General features: G+C 39.4%; 1 protein-coding gene across 3 annotated transcripts in view; it reads left to right on the top strand.

Annotated features, from left to right (window-relative positions):
- Nucleotides 1–7965, top strand: part of LOC132417944 (selenocysteine-specific elongation factor-like) — a 453767-nt gene extending 445802 nt beyond the window's left edge. For 2 of the 3 annotated variants that reach the window (XR_009517956.1, XM_060001825.1), the window contains exon 4: nucleotides 7887–7945. Coding sequence is in view for 1 of the 3 variants with exons in the window: in XM_060001825.1 (XP_059857808.1) it covers nucleotides 7887–7927 (41 nt within the window). In the remaining 2 variants the exon portion in view is untranslated. Of the gene's footprint in view, nucleotides 1–7886 lie in introns of all 3 variants that reach the window. The other variant, XM_060001824.1, reaches the window with a different exon arrangement.
- Nucleotides 7966–23165: the final 15200 nt, after the last annotated feature.

Raw genomic sequence — 23165 nt, 5'->3', positions numbered from 1 at the left:
CTGGTTTTCACTTCATTGCCATTCACCAAGAAGTTCTTTCCACACAAATGCAGCATCTTTCATCCTTTCCCCACCCCCTCCTTCACCTCCGGTCTTTCCCTGTCTCAATGCCCATACTCCACTTCTGTGTAATCGCACTCAAATCCATTCATAGTATCCTCAAACACCTCTACTCTATAATCAACTCTATAAGGCAATAGAGTCCCGAAGGACCGACAGCTCTGCAAAGACTGCAGTATTCACCACTGGCTACTATTGGGAGACTGTTAGGTATTCCCCTGCCCCAGGCTACAGCATACACTCCTGCTGACTCCCTGTGTCTCTACTGGTCATAGTCTTACCAAGAGAAAGAGTTCTGGGCAGGGAGGATCTGCAGACCATCAATCATGGCTTCCAAGATGTCATAGTATGATTCCCGTGTGGTCAATGACCCAATATGGAGACAGCGAAAAGGCCAAACCTTCACCATTGCCTTTAGGATCGTCTTATGCCCACCGGAGAAGGCAGCGTTGAACAATGGAACAAAGAGGTCTCTTGGGATTTCGTCCAGGGCATGGATAGTTGCAGGCTCATTATTCAGCAGACTCTTTGCAGCAAGCTCAAGGAGGGTGACTGTGGTCTTTTGGTCCATCTTCAAAAACCTGCTTCAGAGTGGAGAATTTTTAGAAATCCTGAGAAGGTATCTATAGTCACTTGTTTGCTTCCAGGGTTAGCTGTGGACAAAATACTTATTGAATAAGTATGTGGTGAACCATAGGGCCAACTCAAGTGACCACTACTATAGGAATAGAATGAAAATGGACTTGTGTGCACGCATGCATGCGCGCACACACACACACACACACACACACACACAGACACACACATCCATGAGATAAAATGCCATTAGAAATCAGAGGTAAGTTAGCAGAAGACAATGCTGACCACCTAGCTGCCTTCCTCAAATTATTTCCTCCTGAGGAGCTTCCAGATGGCAGAAGAGTAAGAAGTGGAGATCACCTTCCTGCCCACAAATACATCAGAAATACATCTACATGTGGAACAACTCCTACAGAACACCTACTGAATGCTGCCAGAAGTCCTCAGACCTCCCAAAAGGCAAGAAACTCCCCAAGGACCTGGGTAGGGTAAAAGAAAAAATAAAAAACAGAGACAAAAGGATAGGGATGGGACCTGCAGCAGTGGGAGGGAGCTGTGAAGAAGGAAAGGTTTCCACACACTAGGAAGCCCCTTCGTGGGCGGAGACTGCAGGTGGCGGAGGGGGGAAGCTTTGGAGCCGCAGAGGAGAGCGCAGCAACAGGGGTGTGGAGGGCAAAGCGGAGAGATTCCCACACAGGGGATCGGTGCTGACCAGCACTCACCAGCCTGAGAGGCTTGTCTGCTCACCTGCCGAGGTGGGCGGAGCCTGGGACCTGAGGCTTGGGCTTCAGAGGTCAGATACCAGGGAAAAGACTGGGGTTGGCTACATGAACACAGCCTGAAGGGGGCTAGTGTGCCACGGCTAGCAGAGAGGGACTCCAGGAAAAAGTCTGGAGCTGCCAAAGAGACAAGAGACTTTTTCTTGCCTCTCTGTTTCCTGGTGCACCAGGAGAGGGGATTAAGAGCGCTGCTTAAAGGAGCTCCAGAGAAGGATGTGAGGAAATAGTTAATCAAGTGCAGGAAGCACAAAGAGTCCCATAGAGGATAAATCCAAGGAGAAACACGCCAAGACACATATTAATCAAACTATCAAAAATTAAACACAAAGAAAAAATATTAAAAGCAGCAAGGGAAAAACGACAAGTAACACATAAGGGAATCCCCATAAGATAAACAGCTGATCTTTCAACAGAAACTCTGAAAGACAGAAGGGACTGGCAGGACATATTTAAAGGGATGAAAGAAAAAACCAACAACCAAGATTACTCTAACCAACAAGGATCTCATTCAGATGTGAAGGAGAAATTAAAAGCTTTACAGACAAGCAAAAGCTAAGAGAATTCAGCACCACCAAACAGCTTTACAACAAATGCTAAAGGAACTTCTCTGGGCAAGAAACACAAGAGAGGGAAAAGACCTACAATAAAAAAAAACCCAAAACAATTAACGAAATGGTAACAGGAACATACATATCGATAATTACCTTAAATGTAAATGGATTAAATGCTCCAACCAAAAGACATAGATTGGCTGAATGGATGTAAAAACAAGACCCATATATATGCTGTCTACAAGAGACCCTCTTCAGACCTAGGGACACATACAGACTGAAAGTGAGAGGATGGAAAAAGATACTCCATGCAAATGTAAATCAAAAGAAAGCTGGAGTAGCAATTCTCATATCAGACAAAATAGACTTTAAAACAGACTATTACAAGAGACAAAGAAGGACACTACATAATGATCAAGGGATCTATCCAAGAAGAAGATATAACAATTGTAAATATTTACGCACCCAACATAGGAGCACCTCACTACATAAGTCAAATACTAACAGCCATAAAAGGGGAAATCAACAGTAACCCAATCATAGTAGGGGACTTTAACACCCCACTTTCACCAATAGACAGATCATCCAAAATGAAAATAAATAAAGAAAAACAAGCTTTAAATGATATATTAAACAAGATGGACTTAATTGATATTTATAGGACATCCCAACCAAAAACAACAGAATACACATTCTTCTCAAGTGCTCAAGGAAAATTCTCCAGGATAGATCATATCTTGGGTCACAAATCAAGCCTTGGTAAATTTAAGAAATTTAAAATCGTATCAAGTATCTTTTCTGACCACAATGCTATGAGACTAGATAGCAATTACAGAAAAAAATGTGTAAGAAATACAAACACATGGAGGCTAAACAATACACTACTAAATAACCAAGAGATCACTGAAGAAATCAAAGAGGAAATCAAAAATTACCTAGAAACAAATGACAATGGAGACACGACGACCCAAACCTATGGGATGCAGCATACGCAGTTCTAGGAGGGAAGCTTATAGCAATACAATCCTACCTCAAGAAACAAGAAACATCTCAAATAAACAACCTAACCTTACACATAAAGCAATAGAAAAAGAAGAACAAAAAAAATCCCCACAATTAGCAGAAGGAAATAAATCATAAAAATCAGATCAGAAATAAATGAAAAAGAAATGAAGGAAACGATAGCAAAGATCAATAAAACTAAAAGCTGGTTCTTTGAGAAGATAAACAAAATTGATAAACCATTAGCCAGACCCATCAAGAAAAAAATGGGAGAAGACTCAAATCAATAGAATTAGAAATGAAAAAGGAGAAGTAACAACTGACACTGCAGAAATACAAAGGATCATCAGAGATTACTACAAGCAACTCTATGCCAATAAAATGGACAACCTGGAAGAAATGGACAAATTCTTAGAAATGCACAACGTTCTGAGGCTGAACCAGGAAGAAATAGAAAATATGAACAAACCAATCACAAGCACTGAAATTGAAACTGTGATTAAAAATCTTCCAACAAACAAAAACCCAGGACCGGATGGATTCCCAGGCAAATTATATCAAACATTTAGAGAAGAGCTAACACCTATCTTTCTCAAACTCTTCCAAAATATAGCAGAGGGAGGAACACTCCCAAACTCCTTCTACGAGGCCACCATCACCTTGATACCAAAACCAGACAAGGATGTCACAAAGAAAGAAAACTACAGGCCAATATCACTGATGAACATAGATGCAAAAATCCTCAACAAAATACTAGCAAACAGAATCCAACAGCACATTAAAAGGATCATACACCATGATCAAGTGGGGTTTATTCCAGGAATGCAAGTATTCTTCAATATACGCAAATCTATCAATGTGATAAACCATATTAACAAATTGAAGGAGAAAAACCATATGATCATCTCAATAGATGCAGAGAAAGGTTTCGAGAAAATTCAACACCTATTTATGAAGAAAACCCTCCAGAAAGTAGGCATAGAAGGAACTTTCCTCAACATAACAAAGGCCATATATGACAGATCCACAGCCAACATCGTCCTCAATGGTGAAAAACTGAAAGCATTTCCACTAAGATCAGGAACAAGACAAGGTTGCCCACTCACACCACTATTATTCAACATAGCTTCGGAAGTTTTAGCCATAGCAATCAGAGAAGAAAAAGAAATAAAAGGAATCCAAATTGGAAAAGAAGAAGTAAAGCTGTCACTGTTGGTAGATGACATGATACTATACATAGAGAATCCTAAAGATGCTACCAGAAAACTACTAGAGCTAATCAATGAATTTGGTAAAGTATCAGGATACAAAATGAATGCACAGAAATCTCTGGCATTCCTATACACTAATGATGAAAAATCTGAAAGAGAAATTAATGAAACACTCCTATTTTCCATTGCCACAAAAAGAATAAAATATCTAGGAACAAACCTACCTAAGGAGACAAAAGACTTGTATGCAGAAAATTATAAGACACTGATGAAAGAAATTAAAGATGATAGAAATAGATGGAGAGATATACCATGTTCTTGGATTGGAAGAATCAACATTGTGAAAATGACTCTACTACCCAAAGCAATCTACAGATTCAATGCAATCCCTATCAAACTATCACTGGTATTTTTCACAGAACTAGAACAAAAAACTTCACAATTTGTATGGGAACACAAATGACACCGAATAGCCAAAGCAATCTTGAGAACGAAAATTGGAGCTGGAGGAATCAGGCTCCCTGACTTCAGACTATACTACAGAGCTACAGTAATCAAGACAGTATGGTACTGGCACGAAAACAGAAATATAGATCAATGGAACAGGACCGAAAGCCGAGAGATAAACCCACGCACATATGGTCACCTTATCTTTGATAAAGGAGGCAGGAATGTACAATGTAGAAAGGATAGACTCTTCAATATGTGGTGCTGGGAAAACTGGACAGGTACATGTAAAAGTATGAAATTAGAACACTCCCTAACACAAAAATAAACTCAAAAGGGATTAAAGACTTAAATGTAAGGCCAGAAACTATAAAAGTTGGGAGAAAACAGGCAGAACGTTCTATGACATACATCACAGCAAGATCCTTTTTGACCCACCTCCTAGAGAAATGGAAATAAAAACAAAAATAAACAAATGGGACCTAATGAAACTTAAAAGCTTTTGCACAGCAAAGGAAACCAAAAACAAGATGAAAAGAGAACCCTCAGAATGGGAGAAAATATTTGCAAATGAAGCAACTGACAAAGGATTAATTTCCAAAATTTACAAGCAGCTCATGCAGCTCAATAACAAAAAAAACCCAATCCAATGCATAAATGGGCAGAAGACCTAAATAGACGTTTCTCCAGAGAAGATATACAGATTGCCAACCAACACATGAAAGAATGCTCAACGTCATTAATCATTAGAGAAATGCAAATCAAAACTACAATGTGATATCATCTCACACCGGTCAGAATGGCCATCATCAAAAAATCTACAAACAATAAATGCTGGAGAGGGTGAGGAGGAAAGGGAAAACTCTTGCACTATTGGGGGGAATGAGAAATGATGCAGCCACTATGGAGAACAGTATGGAGGTTCCTTAAAAAACTAAAAATAGAACTACCATACGACCCAGCAATCCCACTACTGGGCATACCCTGAGAAAAGGTCATGAAGTACCTAGGGGTAAGACGGGAATAAAGACACAGACATACGAGAGCATGGAGTTTAGGATATAGGGAGGGGGAATGGTAAACTGTTACAAAGTGAGAGAATGGCATGGACATATATACTCTACCAAACGTAAAATAGGTAGCTAGTGGGAAGCAGCCGCGTAGCACAGGGAGATCAGCTAGGTGGTCTATGACCACCTACAGGGGAGGGATAGGGAGGCTGGGAGGGAGGGAGATGCAAGAGGGTAAAGATATGGGAACATATGTATATGTATAACTGATTCACTTTGTTATAAAGCAGAAACTAACACACCATTGTAAAGCAATTATACTCCAATAAAGATGTTAAAATAAATTTTAAAAAAAATAAAATAAATTAAAATATAGGGGCAAAACCAGATTTGACACACACAGAAAAGGAAATGTCAATGTGACCACACAGGCAGAGGTTGTTTTGATGTGACCACACGCCAAAGGATGCTGGCAGCCACAAGAAGCTGGAAGAAGCAAGAATGGATTCTCTCCTGGAGCCTCCAGAAGGAGAACAGCCCTGCCAACACATTGATTTCAGCTCAGTGATATTGATTTCAGACTTGGCTTCCAGAGCTATGAAAGAATAAATTTCTGCCATTTTAAGCCACCAAAAAAAAATAAAATAAAATAGAAAAAGGAAAAAAAAAGAAAATGGTCAGAGAACCTCGGTGTAAGACGGGAATAAAGATGCAGACCTACTAGAGGCTGGACTTGAGGATACGGGGAGGGGGAAGGGCGAGCTGGGATAAAGTGAATGTCAGGGACATATATACACTACCTAATGTAAAATAGATCGCTAGTTAGAAGCAGCCCTATAGCACAAAGAGATCAGCTCGGCACTTTGTGACCACCTAGAGGGGTGGGATAGGGAGGGTGGGAGGGAGGGAGATGAAAGAGGCAAGAGATATGGGGACATATGTGTATGTATAGCTGATTCACTTCGTTATAAGGCAGAAACTGACAAACCATTGTAAAGCAATTATACTCTAATAAAGATGTTAAAAATATTATTTTCTCCCCAAAGGATACAAACCAATAAGAAGGAAAATGTACATCTACACAAAAGCCACACCCTCATCAGTATTTTAAAATGGAGAAGGCCAAAAATTCAAAAGTATTGTGAGTAAAAAAAGAAAAATCATGAATCCTGGCATAAGATTTGTCACACTCCCATTACTAGGCTTTGTGGAAAACAAAAAGACAGACCAAGAAAAGCTGCCAAGAGAGAGGAAAGATGGAAAAGGGCTGAAAGCTGATCTAAAACTACAGCAGAAGGACTAAGCCCAGAATAAATCTAAAAATACCAAAAATGTGTCCTAGAATATGAGAGCCTGGACTACAGGGAAGGCACTCCAAAATCGGAGCTTATGAAGGGACAGAGATGATTTAAAGTGCAGTCTTTGAAAGATATAACTCTTAGGGAAGAAGAAAGGCAAAGAGTTAGGGAGAAGCATCCGTTGGCGCTTGGGTAATGATGGAGAAAATAAACAAAAGGGGAAAATTAAGGATCTTGCAAGACATAAGAGAACCGCAAAATCAGAGCACTCAGGACTTCTCCCTTCATCACCAAAACAAACAAACAAAATAAAAAAGGATCTGGTCTTTGCTATACTAACAAAATTTCACATTATTAAACTAGGAATCTTGTCGAAAAAACCAGTATCATACAGATGAACAGAATGAAGGGAATTCCATACAAAGCTTTGTAAAAAAAAAAAAAAATAGATGAGGGAACAAAAGTGCATACATATTAAACAACCATGAAGGAGAAAAAGAGTGGAAGTCAACACTCCAAACAAAATTAATTATACTCAAGCAAGCATTGGAGGATATGAAACCCACCTTAAATAGAATATTTAAAAAAATCAAAAGACAGAGATTGACTAAAAAGAAAGGCTGAAGCATAGATTTCATAACCAACTTGGGTGTCCTTTAAATATCACAGCCTACAGAAAAAGCTTTTGAACTTGCAGAAACTTAGGAAATTCTGCACCCCTCAGCCCTTCCTAAGGAAGCTACTAGAGCAGGGGTCTGCAAACTGGCCCACCGAACCAAATTCAGCCCACTGCTTGATTTTATAAATGAAGTTTTATTGGATCAAAGCCATGATCAATCATTTATGTATTGACTATGAATGCTTTTGCACTACAGTAGCAAAGTTGAGTAGAGAGACAGCGACACTGTGACCCAGGAACTTACAATATTTCCTATACTTCTTTTTACAGAATGTTTGCCAAGTAATCTAAAAGAGGAACTGGGATTGTGATCCCACTGCGATGAGAAGGAAAACTTCACCAAAATACCCAATGGTGAGTATTTTACATACAATAGTAAAATGAAGGTGGGGGAAAGGGGAGAAGGCTAATGTACAGAAGTTTTATGCTGTGAAAAAAACCCACAGAAACTCTGCAACTAAAAATGAGAGAAGGTAGAGAAGTAGAAGAAAATACAACAAACTTTTTATCATAATGCAGTAGGTGAGTGTTAAATGATACTGGAGGAAAAAATGCATAGACCAGAGAGTAAAGTTAAGAAAACAGGTGGTTCAGGATGATTTTAAGAAAGCATTAAACGTGACAAAAACATGTCTTAATGATAAAAGCCAAAACTCACAATGAAGATATAACCCTTAGGAATATTTATGAACCAATAACAAACAAACACCTTTATAAAGCGAAAATGCAAGGAGACGTAGATAAAATAATAATAATAACAGGAAACAGTAACAGTAGGAGATTTAATACACCAAACTCAGTCTAAGGCTGATCAAGTCATATAAAAAAAGAGAAAGCTAATCAATAATGTTATATAGGGAATATATTCTTGTCAAAAATGGATCATAATTATCTCACAGAGATTAGATAATTAATTTCTATAAAGTAGAAATAGTACAAACAATCCTCTCTAACCCCAATGCTATAAAAGTTAGTAACAAAAATTGAAAACAGAAAGGCCTTTCCACCTGAAAAAAATTTTTAAAGCTTCTCTTAAAAACTGTTGAATATAAGAAGAGATGCAAACTGAAGTTGTAAAGAAATTTTTTAAAAGATTGACTGAAAAACTACATATTGGCATCTATGGGATACATTTAGAGCAGTGATCTGAGGCAAATTCACACAGTAGACACTTTTATGAGTAAAAATGGAAGAATGAAGATTAATTAAAGTATGGCCTCAAAAAATGAAAAAACAAAAGCAACTAGGTAAAAAAGAACAATTAAAGAAAGCAAAACATAAAAGCAGAAATGAATGAGATACAAAATAGAAAAATGAAATCTTGTTTTTCAAAATGGACAAACCCCTAGCTGGCTTGATGAAGGAAGAAAGGGAGAGATCACACATACACAAAATAATAGACAAAGGAGAAATAATCATTGAAACAGAAAAAAGAGGAGATTACTTTGCCAACCTCTATGCAAATAAACTTGAAAATCTATATGAAATAGGTAACTTCCTAGATAAATACAAATTACCAAAATTCTGATTCTAGTGTTAGAAAGCTTAAATTAGGCAATTTTCATAGAAGAAATAAAGTTATTACAGCAATACCCCCAAGAAGCACCTTGCTCAGATGGTTTTACAGGTGAATCCTAGTAAACCATCAAAGATCAAATAGTACCAAAGCTCTATGAGTTATGTAAGAACATTAGAAAGGAAGGAAACTTCCCTAACTTCTTATATGAAGCCAGTAGGATGCTAACAGGTAAAAGGTAGATACCAAAATACTAAATAGAATATTAGCAAACATCCAACAATACATTTAGAAACTAATATACTGTGATCAGGTGCAATTTATTCCATTAATACAAGGCTGGCTCTATATTAGGAATTCCATTGATATCATTCACCATCGTCATATAATTAAGGACAAATATCATATGATTAAAACCACAGATGCCAAACAAATCTTTGGGAAACTTCAACACCCATTCATGTTAAGAAAAGAAAAACCTCAAGAAGTGGGAAAGAGGGACGCATTCTTAACATGATAAAAAATATATAATTAATTCCTCATGCAAGTATTTTATTTAGTGGGGGACTACCAGAGGTTTTCCAATAAGCTCAGGAATAAGAAAAGTATGCCCATTATATCATTCCTGTTCAGTCTTCAACTACAAGCATTAGTCAGTTGACTAGAGAAATCAATTAGATTTCTGAGAATGAATAACAAGAAGTAAGGCCACCTCTGTGTGCAGATATTACCGTACACCTGAAAAGCCCTATAGAAACAATGACAGATTGAGTAAAACAATAAGAGAAATCATCAAGGTAGTAGGATATAGAGTTACATACAAAAGTCAATGGTCTTTGTGTGCGCACACACACACAGCTGGAGGACACTTTAGTAGAGAAAATTCCATATACAATAGCAAAAACAAAGCTTAAATGCATAGAAATAAACTTAATGAGAGCAGCTATGCAAGGACAATTTTTAGACACTCCTGAACGACATAGAAGGAAACTTGAATAAGTACAAAGACATTGGTCAATGTTCTTGGATAGAATAACACAACATTAAGAAGATGTCAGTTCTCCCTAAACTAATGTATAAATTTAATATAATCTCAAAAATACCAGCAAATGTTTCTATGGAGTTAGATCAATGGATAATAAAATTAATATATTTTTTAAAAATCATGCAAGAATAGCCAGGATATAAGTGAAAAAGAAAACCTGTAAATGGGGAGTAATGATACCAGACATTAAAGCATGCTATAAAGCCTCGGTAATTATAACACTGTGGTACTGGTACATGAGTAGACAAATAGTCCAGTGAAACAGAATAGAAAACCCAGAAAAACAAGAATAATATATGGAAATTTCAGTATATGATGAAAGGGCATTTAAAATCACTGAGGCAAAGATGGACGTTCAATAAATGATGCTGGAACAACTGAGACATTTGGGAAAAGAATCAGTGTAGATCCATATCACACACCATACACAGAAATAAACTGTAAACGGGTTAGGAATCTAAACAAATGAAACCATAACAAAATCTTTAAGAAAATATGGCAGGACTCTGCTTTAACCTCAGCGTAGGGAAAGGCTTTCTAACTGTGACTCAAATTTCCAGAGGCAATGAAAGAAAACAATGATCTATGTGCCTACGAAGGATTTTTTTAATGTACGGCAAACACATCATAACTAAGTCAAAAGGCAATTGACAAACTGAGATAAAGTATTTGCACATGCCTCACGGACAAATGAATAATAGTCCAAGTATATACAGAACTCTGAAGTATTGAAGGACAAAAGGCTAATATTTCTACAGAAAAATGGGAAAAGATATGAACAGATAATTCACAAAAAATATATAAAACAGTCCTCAAAATATAGAGTCACACTTTCTCATAATTAGACAAGTGCATACTAAGACAATGCCGAGATATCATTTCTCACCTACCACATCAACAAAGGTCACAAAAGTAAGGCAACATGTTCTGTTAGTGAGTCTGTGGGGAAACAGTCACAGTAGCTAGTGGGAGTGAAAACCAGTACAACCCTTCTGGAGAGAAATTTGGAAATACCTAACAGAAATACACATGCACTTAACTTTTGGCCCAACAATACTACTGCTGGGAATAAAACTTGAAGATCCATTTCCACCAACACAAAAATACTTATGCCTAAGGTTATTCACTGCAGCATTGTTTGTAGTTGCAGAATGTTGAAAACCAGTTAAATGCCCCTACATATGTCAGCCGAGTCCAATGCAGCTGTATAAAAAGAGAAACAAAAACAAAAACAAAAAAACAATGAAGCCCTCTATGGCATAAAGAGTTTTTTTATGGGATGCTGTTAACTGAAAAAGGAAAAGTGCAAAGGAGCATTATAAAATGCCATCCTTCATTTAATAAACAAGGGAATATAAGAACACATATATGTATCAGTTCATTTGTGCAGAGTAAATACAGGAAAGATTAAACCAGAAGCTAACGAGATTGGTTATCTACAGGGGGAGTGTGGGAAATAAGTGGCGAATGGGAGGGGCTTAGAAGGCATGAGGAAAGAGTGACACTTGTCTAATAGATGTTTCTGTGCAGCCCTGACTCTTTGAATCACAGTAATATTTCACATACCCCAGAATTAAATAAAAAATTAAAATCAACTAAGATGTGGGGAGGAGGCAAAGTCAAATACAAACACCAACAAATTAACCTAACTATATTACAAATGAATGTCTTAACCACAGCTGAAGAGGTGAGAAAGAAAATAGCTAAGCTAAGCAACTTAGGGAAATAGTAGTTCTTTGACTGCATCCTCTGAGGCCTAAGACATAAAGAACTGTACACAAACACAAGTTATCAAATCTGTTTCTAACAGGCGTATTGGGTAGCCTTTCTGCAAGTACTTCATGTATATATCAGGAATGAACAAGTAAGTAAATATTGAAGATAAGGAGAGCCAGGTGAGACAAAGAAGTTACAAACAAGGCTACAATGGATTAAAATAAGAAGTATCAGTATGAGCTCCTGGCTTTCAATATCTATACATATAGGTAGAGAAATTGAGAAGTATCTGTAAGTATGAGTATATACATACAATATATTTCCTTCATTTGTGGATGGAGAGGGAGGACTTAGCAGCAATGAAACCGCAATAGCAATGAACACACACTGAGATATTGGTTTCCAAATGTCATTTTCCAAGAAAAGGAAACATGGCTCTTTGCAGAAGTGTTTTGATTTCAGGGCCGTGGTGGGGACAAAAACACAAGATGAACAGGAATACCTTACAATGCCAGCAAGGAAGTACACAAAAAAGGATCAGGTCATGCTGAAAGAACACAGACCCCACCAAAAGGAGCTTGCAGTCACCAAAGCTGGAACAATTCAAGAAACTAAATAATGATTTAATTTGATTATAAGTCACAATATAACATAGTTATTCATGATTCAATACTGACAAATAATTTGATTAGCTATTTGATTCAATAATTTGAAATAAAACAAGTTTTATAAACAACTTGATAATTTATAAATAAATAAATGGGGGAGAAAAGACAGCTCCTCAGAATTCCAATGAACCAATGTAGTAAGAATAAGGAAATAGAAAGTCACCATTAAGTCATAATTGTTGTAGGCAAGATCAACAGATGGATTTTAAAAGTCGTGAATAACAGTCTGAGAAGAAATAGGATATTTTCATAGTCTGAAAGTATTTCCTACACGATATTTATTACTTACAAATAGGAAAACAGTACTATTACAATGGAGCAACACAGTTGTCCCTACCTTAATCAAGTGTTGCAAATGAATATCATCATTAATACAACATATGGACATCATGTACCCCCTCACATGATGCTTGGAGCAAGGAACAGAATCGCTTTTGCAGCGCCGTGGTATAAGACCTAAAATTAAGGCACAGTGACATGTATGCCTTGACATTTGGGGGAAAACCCAGAGGGTCTCAAATGGACTAACCACAAGTTCCCATTCCCCTTTTGTGCTGCCGGGAAGAAGGTCCCCTAGCCAAAGAACCAGCCTTATCATGGGAACTAGCCACAGTGCTTGCTCGCCCCTGACTATCAGGTTTCAGTTCCCTACCAGCTCACAGAAGTATTCAAACAAGCCAATCACATCCTCCCATGTGAACCAAGGGTCACCTCGTCCTCTTGCTACTACAGACTGCCCCCCACAGCCCCTGCTTGTTCACTCTCTTCCAGAGAATGACTCCTGTGGGGCTCTACCTGGCCAGTGGTGTCCTCCTCCCCAGGCCGTGAGTAAACGTTACTAATAAGCTGCTCTGGATAGTATCTGTCCAGTGTCAGGTGTCGTGTGTTCAGCCACCCCCATAACACTAGGGTGGAAATTCCTCCATCACCAATGGGATGAAGGGGAGGAGAATAAAACAGGTATTGTTGCCAAAAATGTATAAGTTCAATCAAATCACAAGAACACATCAGACAAACCCAAGTTGACACACATTCTATAAAATACCTGACCAGTATCTTCAAAAGCGTCAAGATTGGGAAACACCCAGAAAGCTTAAGGAACTGTCAGCCTGGAGGAGACTAAGGAGAAATGATGGCCAAATGCAATGTGGTATCCAGAATGGGATGCTGGAATAGAAAAATGAGATTACTGGGACAAATGGTGAAATTCAAATAAAGTATGTAGATTAGTTAATAGTACTGCATCAATGTTAATTTCCTAATTTTGATAGTTTTTCTTTGGCTGTATAAGATGTTAACATTAGGGAAATCTGGGTGAAGGCTTTCTATACTACTTGCAAAGTTTCTGTGAACCTAAAATTATTTTAAAATAAAGAAAAAAATCACTGGTTAAAGGAATGGTTATTGTATAAACGACATTGTTTAATAAGAGTTTAACTAATTGAAATACAATTAGGAGGATGGATAAATGCTCATGCCGCATCATCCATTGAAAAACTATTTAAAACTGCTTTAGAGAGCCCATTAAAATAAATAAAAGTGCAGTCATCTCCAAGATGTAGATGAGTATTTATCTGCTCTTCAGAAGATAACCATTTTAAGTATAAAAGAAATGAAATACCATATATATATATATAGAGAGAGAGAGAGAGAGAGAGAGAGAGAAAGAGAGAGAGAGAGAGAGAGACCAGAGAGAGACAGAGAGGTGGGGGTGGGGGGAGAGAGAGACATACATTTCAATACCTACAACTTAAAGTCTGGGATATCAAAACAAACCGCAAACAAAACTGAGGTGCAAAGGAGAAATACAATTTTTTTTTTTCCCGGTACGCGGGCCTCTCACTGTTGTGGCCTCTCCCGTTGCAGAGTACAGGCTCCGGACGTGCCGGCTCAGCGGCCATGGCTCACGGGCCCAGCTGCTCCATGGCATGTGGGATCTTCCCTGACCGGGACACGAACCCCTGTGCCCTGCATCGGCAGGCGGACTCTCAACCACTGCGCCACCAGGGAAGCCCCAACTTTTTTTTTTAAGAAGCAGAAGGCTGATCGAGGGATTTTAAACAGAGAGCAGGAAATGATTAGCCACACAACTGAAGCGAATCACACCTGAGGAAAGAGGAACGCATGGAGAATGGACAGGACAGTGGACCCAGCAATCCGTTCGATTGCCTGTCTTATTAACCCCCAAACCTTGATCCTGGGTAATTTAATTTAGGTCAATAGAGGCGTAATTTATAGAAAGAATGCTGTTGTAATTTACCTGATTGGAACAAGAGTTGGAAAAAACTTGAGCTGTCCAAGACCCCAGCAGTAGGAGCAGATTCCTCCCTCTCCAGAGCCTGGAGCGGAGAAGCCTCAGTGTTTCCGGAACTGGGCGTCTTAACGGTTCCCTCTCAACGTTAAGCTCACCGGAAGAGGACTTGGATTGGTGCAGCTCAGGTCACGTGACCCCCTATCACTCAATCTACTCTGTACTGGGAGGAGGGGCCAGATTCCCGACCCCACCCAGAGGGCCGAGGGGAGAGAGCCTTATGCAGGAGAGGGTTCCTCTCAGGCGCCAGCGCCACCCTCCTACATCTCCTTGGCACAGTGTCTCTCTTTGTCACATGGGCACCGCCTGGCCAGGGTTACTGCCAGGCCGGGTCTCAAACCTAGAGAACTGACGTCCAAATTGAAAGTCTACACAACAGAGGGTGTGAACTTAAAAACGAGTGGCGGGCTTCCCTTGTGGCGCAGTGGTTGAGAGTCCACCAGCCGATGCAGGGGACACGGGTTCATGCCCTGGTCTGGGAAGATCCCACGTGCCGTGGAGCGGCTGGGCGTGTGAGCCATGGCCGCTGAGCCTGCGCATCCCGAGCCTGTGCTCCGCAGCGGGAGAGGCCACACCACTGAGAGGCCTGCATACCGCAAAAAAAAAAAAGAAAAAGAAAAAAACACGAGTGGCCAATGATGACAAAAAGCCATCAGACTTTAGTGTCCCTGGGGATCCACTATATTAAACAAGCAGTCGAGTCCCCACCAAAACATAGGAAAAATGTATTCTTGCCTCTGTGCAGTAAAGCCAGCATAGCATTTACATTGATATTTGACAAAAGCAACGTAATGCAGAAAACTGCCACCCACTAATAACTCTACTATCAATTGCAAGGATAGCTAATAGTATTTGTTTCCAACCCTCTCCCTGGACTCTTGCTTCCACTTCTTCCCTGTCTGCTTCCTTTTCTGATCCCAATTGTTTACCACCTTTTGGAATACAATACACTTTATCCATATGCAATTTTGTAAATTGGCCATCTCACTTGATGGAAAAATATAAATTCCAGGAGGGCAGGAATCTTTGTTGGTTTGTTCATTAACATATCCTAAGTGCCTATAGTAATGCCTGGTTCAGTGGATACTTGAATATTTGTTGAATGAATTTTTCTCCAGCCACACTAGCCTCTTTTCTGTGCCTCTAACCCTAACTCACCAAACATGTTCTCCTACAATTATGTGTTTTCCTGTAACAGCCTGCCCCAGATAGCCCTATAACACCTTCCTTACTAAACTCACATCTCTGTCAACTTATCAGACAAGCCTTACTTTTCTTCATGACACTTAGCATTTGATCATAGCTTTTCTGGGTTTTTCGTTTGTTTATTTGTTTTCTTTTTTGTTTTTTTTTGCTTTTGTTTACTTTTGTTTTTCCTGTTTCCTTTCTTCAACACTTTTTCTTTTTGTTTTAATTTATTTTTGGCTGTGTTGGGTCTTTGGTGCTGCGCGTGGACTCTCTCTAGTTGCAGCAAGTGGGGGCTACTCTGCATTGCGGTGCACAGGTTTATCATTGCAGTGGCTTCTCTTGTTGCGGAGCATGGGCACTAGGTGTGCGGGCTTCAGTAGCTGTGGCACACGGGCTCAGTAATTGTGGCACACACGCTCTAGAGCACAGGCTCAGTAGTTGTGTCGCATGGGTTTAGTTGCTCCGTGGCTTTGGGATATTCTCAGACCAGGGCTTGAACCTGTGTCCCCTGCATTGGCAGGCAGATTCTTAACCCTTGCGCCACCAGGGAAGACGAACATTTTTTTCTTATACTCTAATTGTAGATAAAGAATTAGACCAGCCATGGCCATTTTAATTTTTGCAGTACAATGTCATCTGTCAGTAGATGGGGTAATGACATCAAATAACTTAAGACTGGATCCCTGGTTTTATGGCTCTACCACTTAGTGGTACCACAAGTTGCATGACCTTGGCCAGGCACATCAACTCTTCCAAGATTTCATTATCCATATTCAAAAGGGGAACGGCAATATATTTTTTAAAATTTATTTATTTTCAGCAGGTCCTTATTACTTATCTATTTTATACATATCAGTGTATACATGTCAATCCCAATCTCCCAATTCATCCCACGACCACCCACAACGCCCAACCGCACTTTCTCCCCTTGGCGTCCATACATTTGTTCTCTACATCAGTTTCTCTATTTCTGCCTTGCAAACCAGTTCATCTGCATTATTTTTCTAGATTCCACATATATGTGTTAATCTATGATATTTGTTTTTCACTTTCTGACTTACTTCACTTTGTATGACAGTCTCTAGGTCCATGTACGTCTCTACAAATGACCCAATTTTGTTCCTTTTTATGGCTGAGTAATATTCCATTGTATATGTGTACCACATCTTCTTTATCCATTCATCTGTCGATGGGCATTTACGTTGCTTCCATGACCTGGCTGTTGTAAATAGGGCTGCATTGGTGTGCGTGTGTCTTTTTGAATTATGGTTTTCTCTGGGTATATGCCCAGTAGTGGGATTGCGGGGTCATATGGTAATTCTATTTTTAGTTTTTTAAGGAACCTCCATACTGTTCTCCCTAGTGGCTATACCAATTTACATTCGCACCAGCAGTGCAAGAGGGTTCCCTTTTCTCTACACCGTCTCCAGCATTTCTTGTTTGTAGATTTTCTGATGATGCCCATTCTAACTGGTGTGAGGTGATACCTCATTGAAGTTTTGATTTGCATTTCTCTAATAATTAGTGATGTTCAGCAGATTTTCATGTGCCTCTTGGCCATCTGTATGTCTTCTTTGGAGAAATGTCTATTTAGGTCTTCTGCCCATTTCTTAATTGGGTTGTTCCTTTTTTTAATATTGAGCTGCATATGCTGTTTATATATATTGGAGATTGATCCTTTGTCTGTTGATTCGCTTGCAAATACTCTCTCCTATTCTGAGGGTTGTCTTTTTGTCTTGTTTATAGTTTCCTTTGCTGTGCAAAAGCTTTTAGGTTTCATTAGGTCCCATTTGTTTATTTTTGTTTTTATTTCCATTACTGTAGGAGGTGGATAAAAAAGATCTTGTTGTGATTTATGTCAAAGAGTGTTCCTCTGATGTTTTCCTTTAAGAGTTTTATAGTGTTCGGTCTTACATTTAGGTCTCTAATCCATTTTGAGTTTATTTTTGTGTATGGTGTTAGGGAGTGTTCTAATTTCATTCTTTTACATGTAGCTGTCCGGTTCTCCCAGCACAACTTATTGAAGAGACTGTCTTTTCTCCATTGTATATCCTTGCCTCCTTTGGCATACATTAGTTGACCATAGGTGTATGGGTTTATCTCTGGGCGTTCTATCCTCTTCCATCGATCTATATTTCTGTTTTTGTGCCAGTATCATATTGTCTTGACTACTGTAGATTTCTAGTATAGTCTGAAGTCAGGGAGTCTGATTCCTCCAGCTCCGGTTTTTTTCCCTCAGGATTGCACTGACTATTCAGGGTCTTTTTTGTCTCCATATAACTTTTAAGACTTTTTGTTCTAGTTCTGTAAAAAATGCCATTGGTAATTTGTTAGGCATTTCATTGAATCTGTAGATTGCTTACGGTTGTATAATCATTTTCACAATGTTGATTCTTCCAGTCCAAGAACATGGTACATCTCTCCATCTGTTTTTGTTATCTTTGATTTCTTTCATCAATGACTTATAGTCTCTTGAGTATAGGACTTTTACGTCCTTAGGTAGGTTATTCCTAGGTATTTTATTCTTTTTGTTGCAGCGGTAAATGGGAATGTTTCCTTAATTTATCTTTCTGATTTTTGTTGTTAGTGTATAGGAATGCAAGAGATTTCTGTGCATTTATTTTGTATCCTGCTACTTTACCAAATTCATTGATTAGCTCTGGTAGATTTCTGGTGGCATCTTTACGATTATCTATGTAGAGTATCATGTCATCTGCAGACAGTGACAGTTTTACTTCTTCTTTTCCAATTTAGGTTCCATTTATTTCTTTTTCTTCTCTGATTGCCTTGGCTAGGACTTCCAAAACTATGTTGAATAATAGTGGTGAGACTGGACATCCTTGTCTTCTTCCTGATCTTAGAGGAAATGCTTTCAGTTTTTCACCATTGAGAATGATGTTTGTGGTGGGTTTGTCGTATATGGCCTTTATTGTGTTGAGCACATGCCACGGAGCAACTAAGCCCGTGCACCACAACTACTGGGCCTGCATGACACAACTAATGAAACTCGTGCATCTGGAGCCCATGCTCCGCAAAAAGAAAAGCCACTGCAACGAGAAGTCCGTGCACTGCAAAGAAGAGTAGCCCCCACTAGCCGCAAGTAGAGAAAACCCGTGTGCAGCAACGAAGACCCAACGCAGCCATAAATAAAGAAATAAATATATTAAAAAAATAAAAATAGGGGCTTCCCTGGTGGCCCAGTGGTTGAGAGTCCACCTGCCGATGCAGGGGACTCAGGTTCGTGCCCCAGTCCGGGAAGATCCCACATGCCATGGACCGGCTGGGCCCGTGAACCATGGCTGCTGAGCCTGCACATCCGGTGCCTGTGCTCCGCAATGGGAGAGGCCACAACAGTGAGAGGCCCGCGTACCGCAAAAAAAAAAAAAAAAATTAAAAATTAAATAAAGTAATTAATTAAATAAATAAAAAAAGAAGAATTGAAATATTGCAGAGTGTGTTTCCTGGCCACAATGGAATCAAATTAGAAACCAGTAATAGAAAGCAAAAAGAAGAATCCCTAAACACTTCTTCAAGGGCTCTTTAAAAGTCAAGACTCAGTAGCAGGGGCTGGCTGAGCCTTAGGGCTAAGGCAGGCACTGTGGAAAGGTGTTTTTCATTCTTTCTCCTAATGAGAATATACATATCTTTATGAAGGAAGCAAATCTCTCTCTGGTATGCCTTGAGTTCAAAGTTTTAAAGACAGATTTTGCCATTTTACATGCACTCATTTGTGCGTTAGAACGCCTGTGCATAATACTTATATATATCATACCATGCACTTTTACCAGCTATGTAGGTGTTCTAACTATCACCACAAACAAGATCAAAAACTGTTTCATCACCACACATTTCCCTCATGTTAGCCTTTATAGCCACACCCACCTTCTTCCTGATCCCACATCCCTAAACTCTGTCAAACATTATTATAATTTCCTAAATGTCATAGAAATGGAATCATATAGTACACTACCTTTAGGAATGGATTTCTTTCACTCAGCATAATTCTCCTGAGATCCATCCAAGTTGTAAAGTGTGTCTATCGTCTGTTCCTTTTCATTGCTGAATAGGATTCCACGGTGTGAATGTACCACAGTTTGCTTACCCATTCCCCCGATGAAAGACATCTGGGCTATTTCCACTTTTTAACTATTGTGAGTAACACTGTGATGAACTTCATGTAAAGGTTTTTGTGTAAACATAAATTTTCATTTCTCTGGGTAAATTGCCCAGAGTGCAACTGCTGTATCATTTGGTAATCGCATGTTTTGTTTTGAAAAACCTGCCAAATTGTTTTCCAGATGGCCTGTACCATTTTGCATTCCCTTTGGCAATGTGTGAGTGACTCAGTTTATCCAGTGTTGCCTGCATTTGGTTTTGTCACTTTTTTTCAGCCATTCTAATAGGTGGGTTTAAAATTTCATTGTGCTTTTAATTTGCATTTGCATGATGGCTACAGATGTTGAATAGCTTTTCCTAAGCCTATTTGCCCTCTGTTCATGTCTTTCATCCATTTTATAATTGGATTAAGAGGCAAGAAGTTACCTCTAGAGAGCTGCCCTGGCTCTGGCTAACAGGCAGAGTAAGAGAATGTGAGGCCCCTCGAGACTCACTTTTCTTGACAGGAAGGGCAGAAGTGGGGCTGAAGCTATTAAATGTTCCTCAAATTAGGACTGAACTTGGATATGGAACAGGATTAAGAGATGGGGGCATCTCTGGGTCCATCTGTGGAGATCTGGATAGGGCAGAAAAAGAAGGAGGATATGGGGTAGAGGAAAAACAGTGGAAGGAGGGAGATACCGGGGGATGCCTTCTAAATGATGCTAGATTCACCTCTCTCAGCCTGCTCAATGGAGTGCAAAAAACTATTCTCCTAGACATGTGGTTTTCAACTCTGGATATCCATTAGGATCCCCTCGAATGCTCAGATTCAACCAGCTGAATCAGAGCCTCTAGGGATAAGCCTAGTCATCAGTATCTTTAAGGTTCACCTCAGTTGATTCTAATGAGCTGTCAAACTTGAAAACCTTATCAGATGGTGTATTAGGTTGCTATGGCTGCCATAACAAGACACCACAGGCTGAGTAGCTTAAACAACAGAAATTTATTTCTCACAGTTTTAAAGGTTGGAAGTCCAAGATCCAGGTGTCCACAGGTTTGGTTTCTTCTGAGGCCTCTCTCCTTGGCTTGCAAATGGCCTCCTTCTTACTCCTTCTTCACATGGCTGTCCCTCTGTGCATACACACCCTGGTATCTCTTTATGTGTCCTAAACTCCTCTTATAAGGAAACCAATCATATTGTATTAGTGTCTACCCTAATGGCCTCATTTTAATTTAATCACCTCTTTAAAGGCCCTATCTTCAAACACAGTCACATTCTGAGGTACTGGGGGTTAAAGCTTCAACATATGAATTTGGGTAGGACACAGTTCAGTCCACAACAGATGGTATGAGAAACACCATGGTCTGAGACATTCATCTCCCTTTTAGCTACCTTCCTGGAACTACTATACAACACTTCTGCCATCACCTCATTAGGTAGAAGTTGGTCATGTGACCATTCTTGGCTGCAAAGGAGGCTATAAATGTGGTCTTTTACTGGAAACATTACTGTTGCAAATAAATTTAGGATTCTTTTATTAGGAAAGAAGGAGAATAGGTATAGAACATATGCTACACTTTCATACCCAAGGCAGCTAGAAGCACTACCTCAATTATCCTGTTCTTTCTACCCAGTTTTCCAACCACAGTTTTCATGGGTTCAAACAAAACTGCTGCTTCAGAGACACCTGAGCTCACTCTCCCATCCTCCCAAATCCCATGTCCCAGACTATGCCTGAGTCCTCACAACTTAGCATGCTTAATCTACGTCATTCACTCAGTCAGTCATTCATTCAACAAATATTTATTGGTTACCAGTGATATGTGAGGCACTGTGATAGGCACTGGAGATAAATCAGAGAACCTGACAGACAGGGTCATGGTTCTCATGGAGCTCACATTCTACAGGGGTTGATACACTCAAGATTTGAGAGCCATTAAGAAAATAATATGGGAAAATGTGACAGAGAATGACTAGGGTGGGGAAGGCAAGGAAGGATTTTCAGAAGACGTAACTTAGATTTAATATGGAAATAACAAGAAGTACACAGTCAGCAGTGGGAAGATATAGGAGCTGAGCGCTTGAGGCAGAGAGAAGAGCAAGATGAAAGGCCCTAAGATATGGGCAAGCTTGGCAGTTTTAAGGAACAGCTTGTATGCAGTGTGTATTGGGAGAACAGTGTTAGAAAATGAGGTGAGAATGGTAGGAGGGGCCCAATAACAGAAGGTCCTGTGGGCCATGGGAAGGACTCTGGGTTTTGTTCTTATTATGATGGAGCCATTGGATTCTTTCTGAAAGGAAGGGAATTATTATTATAATCTACCTTATTAAAGCTCATTCTAAATGTTCCTTGGAGGACAGACTGAAATAGAGCAACTGTACGATCAAGAGACAAGATTAGGAGGCTACTACACACATGACAGTGAGAGGTTACAGCCTCGTAGACCACAGTCGTAGCAATGGAAGGCGAGAGATGGGGTTTGAGATGAGATGTATCTTGGAAGTACTGAACTTGTTGATGAAGTCCACGTTTGTGGTAAGGGATAGAGAGGAATTAAGTGTGTCTCTTGGAATTTGGATTTTTGCAGCTGGGTTAGGGTGGTTTTCTTCGATGGGGAAATGAATGGAAGACCAGCTTCGGTGCAATGCCAGGAAACTGACCGTTGTGTTTTGACCATGTCGTTTGTGGAGCCTATGAAAAATCTGGGTGGGGAGCATGTGGTTGGATGTATAAGTCAGGAGATCCTGAGAATATTCTTGGCTGTCGCAAAAAAAAAAAACCAAAACAAACAAACAAACAAAAAATACAAGCATGCAAGCAAACACAGAAAAAGCCAAACTGTACAGTTCAATCTGAAAATACAGGTTGATTCCACATATGAGCATGACACAGCTCTAGATTCTGGAAGGGATACAAAGACATATTAAAAACCAACTTCACTGAGCTATAATTTGTGTTCAACATAATGCATCCATCTTTTTTTTTTTTTTTTTTTTTTTAGCTGT

The sequence above is a fragment of the Delphinus delphis genome, chromosome X (assembly GCF_949987515.2).
Source record: "Delphinus delphis chromosome X, mDelDel1.2, whole genome shotgun sequence".
NCBI classification, from domain to species: domain Eukaryota; kingdom Metazoa; phylum Chordata; class Mammalia; order Artiodactyla; family Delphinidae; genus Delphinus; species Delphinus delphis.
This window is presented reverse-complemented; position numbering and strand designations above follow the sequence as displayed.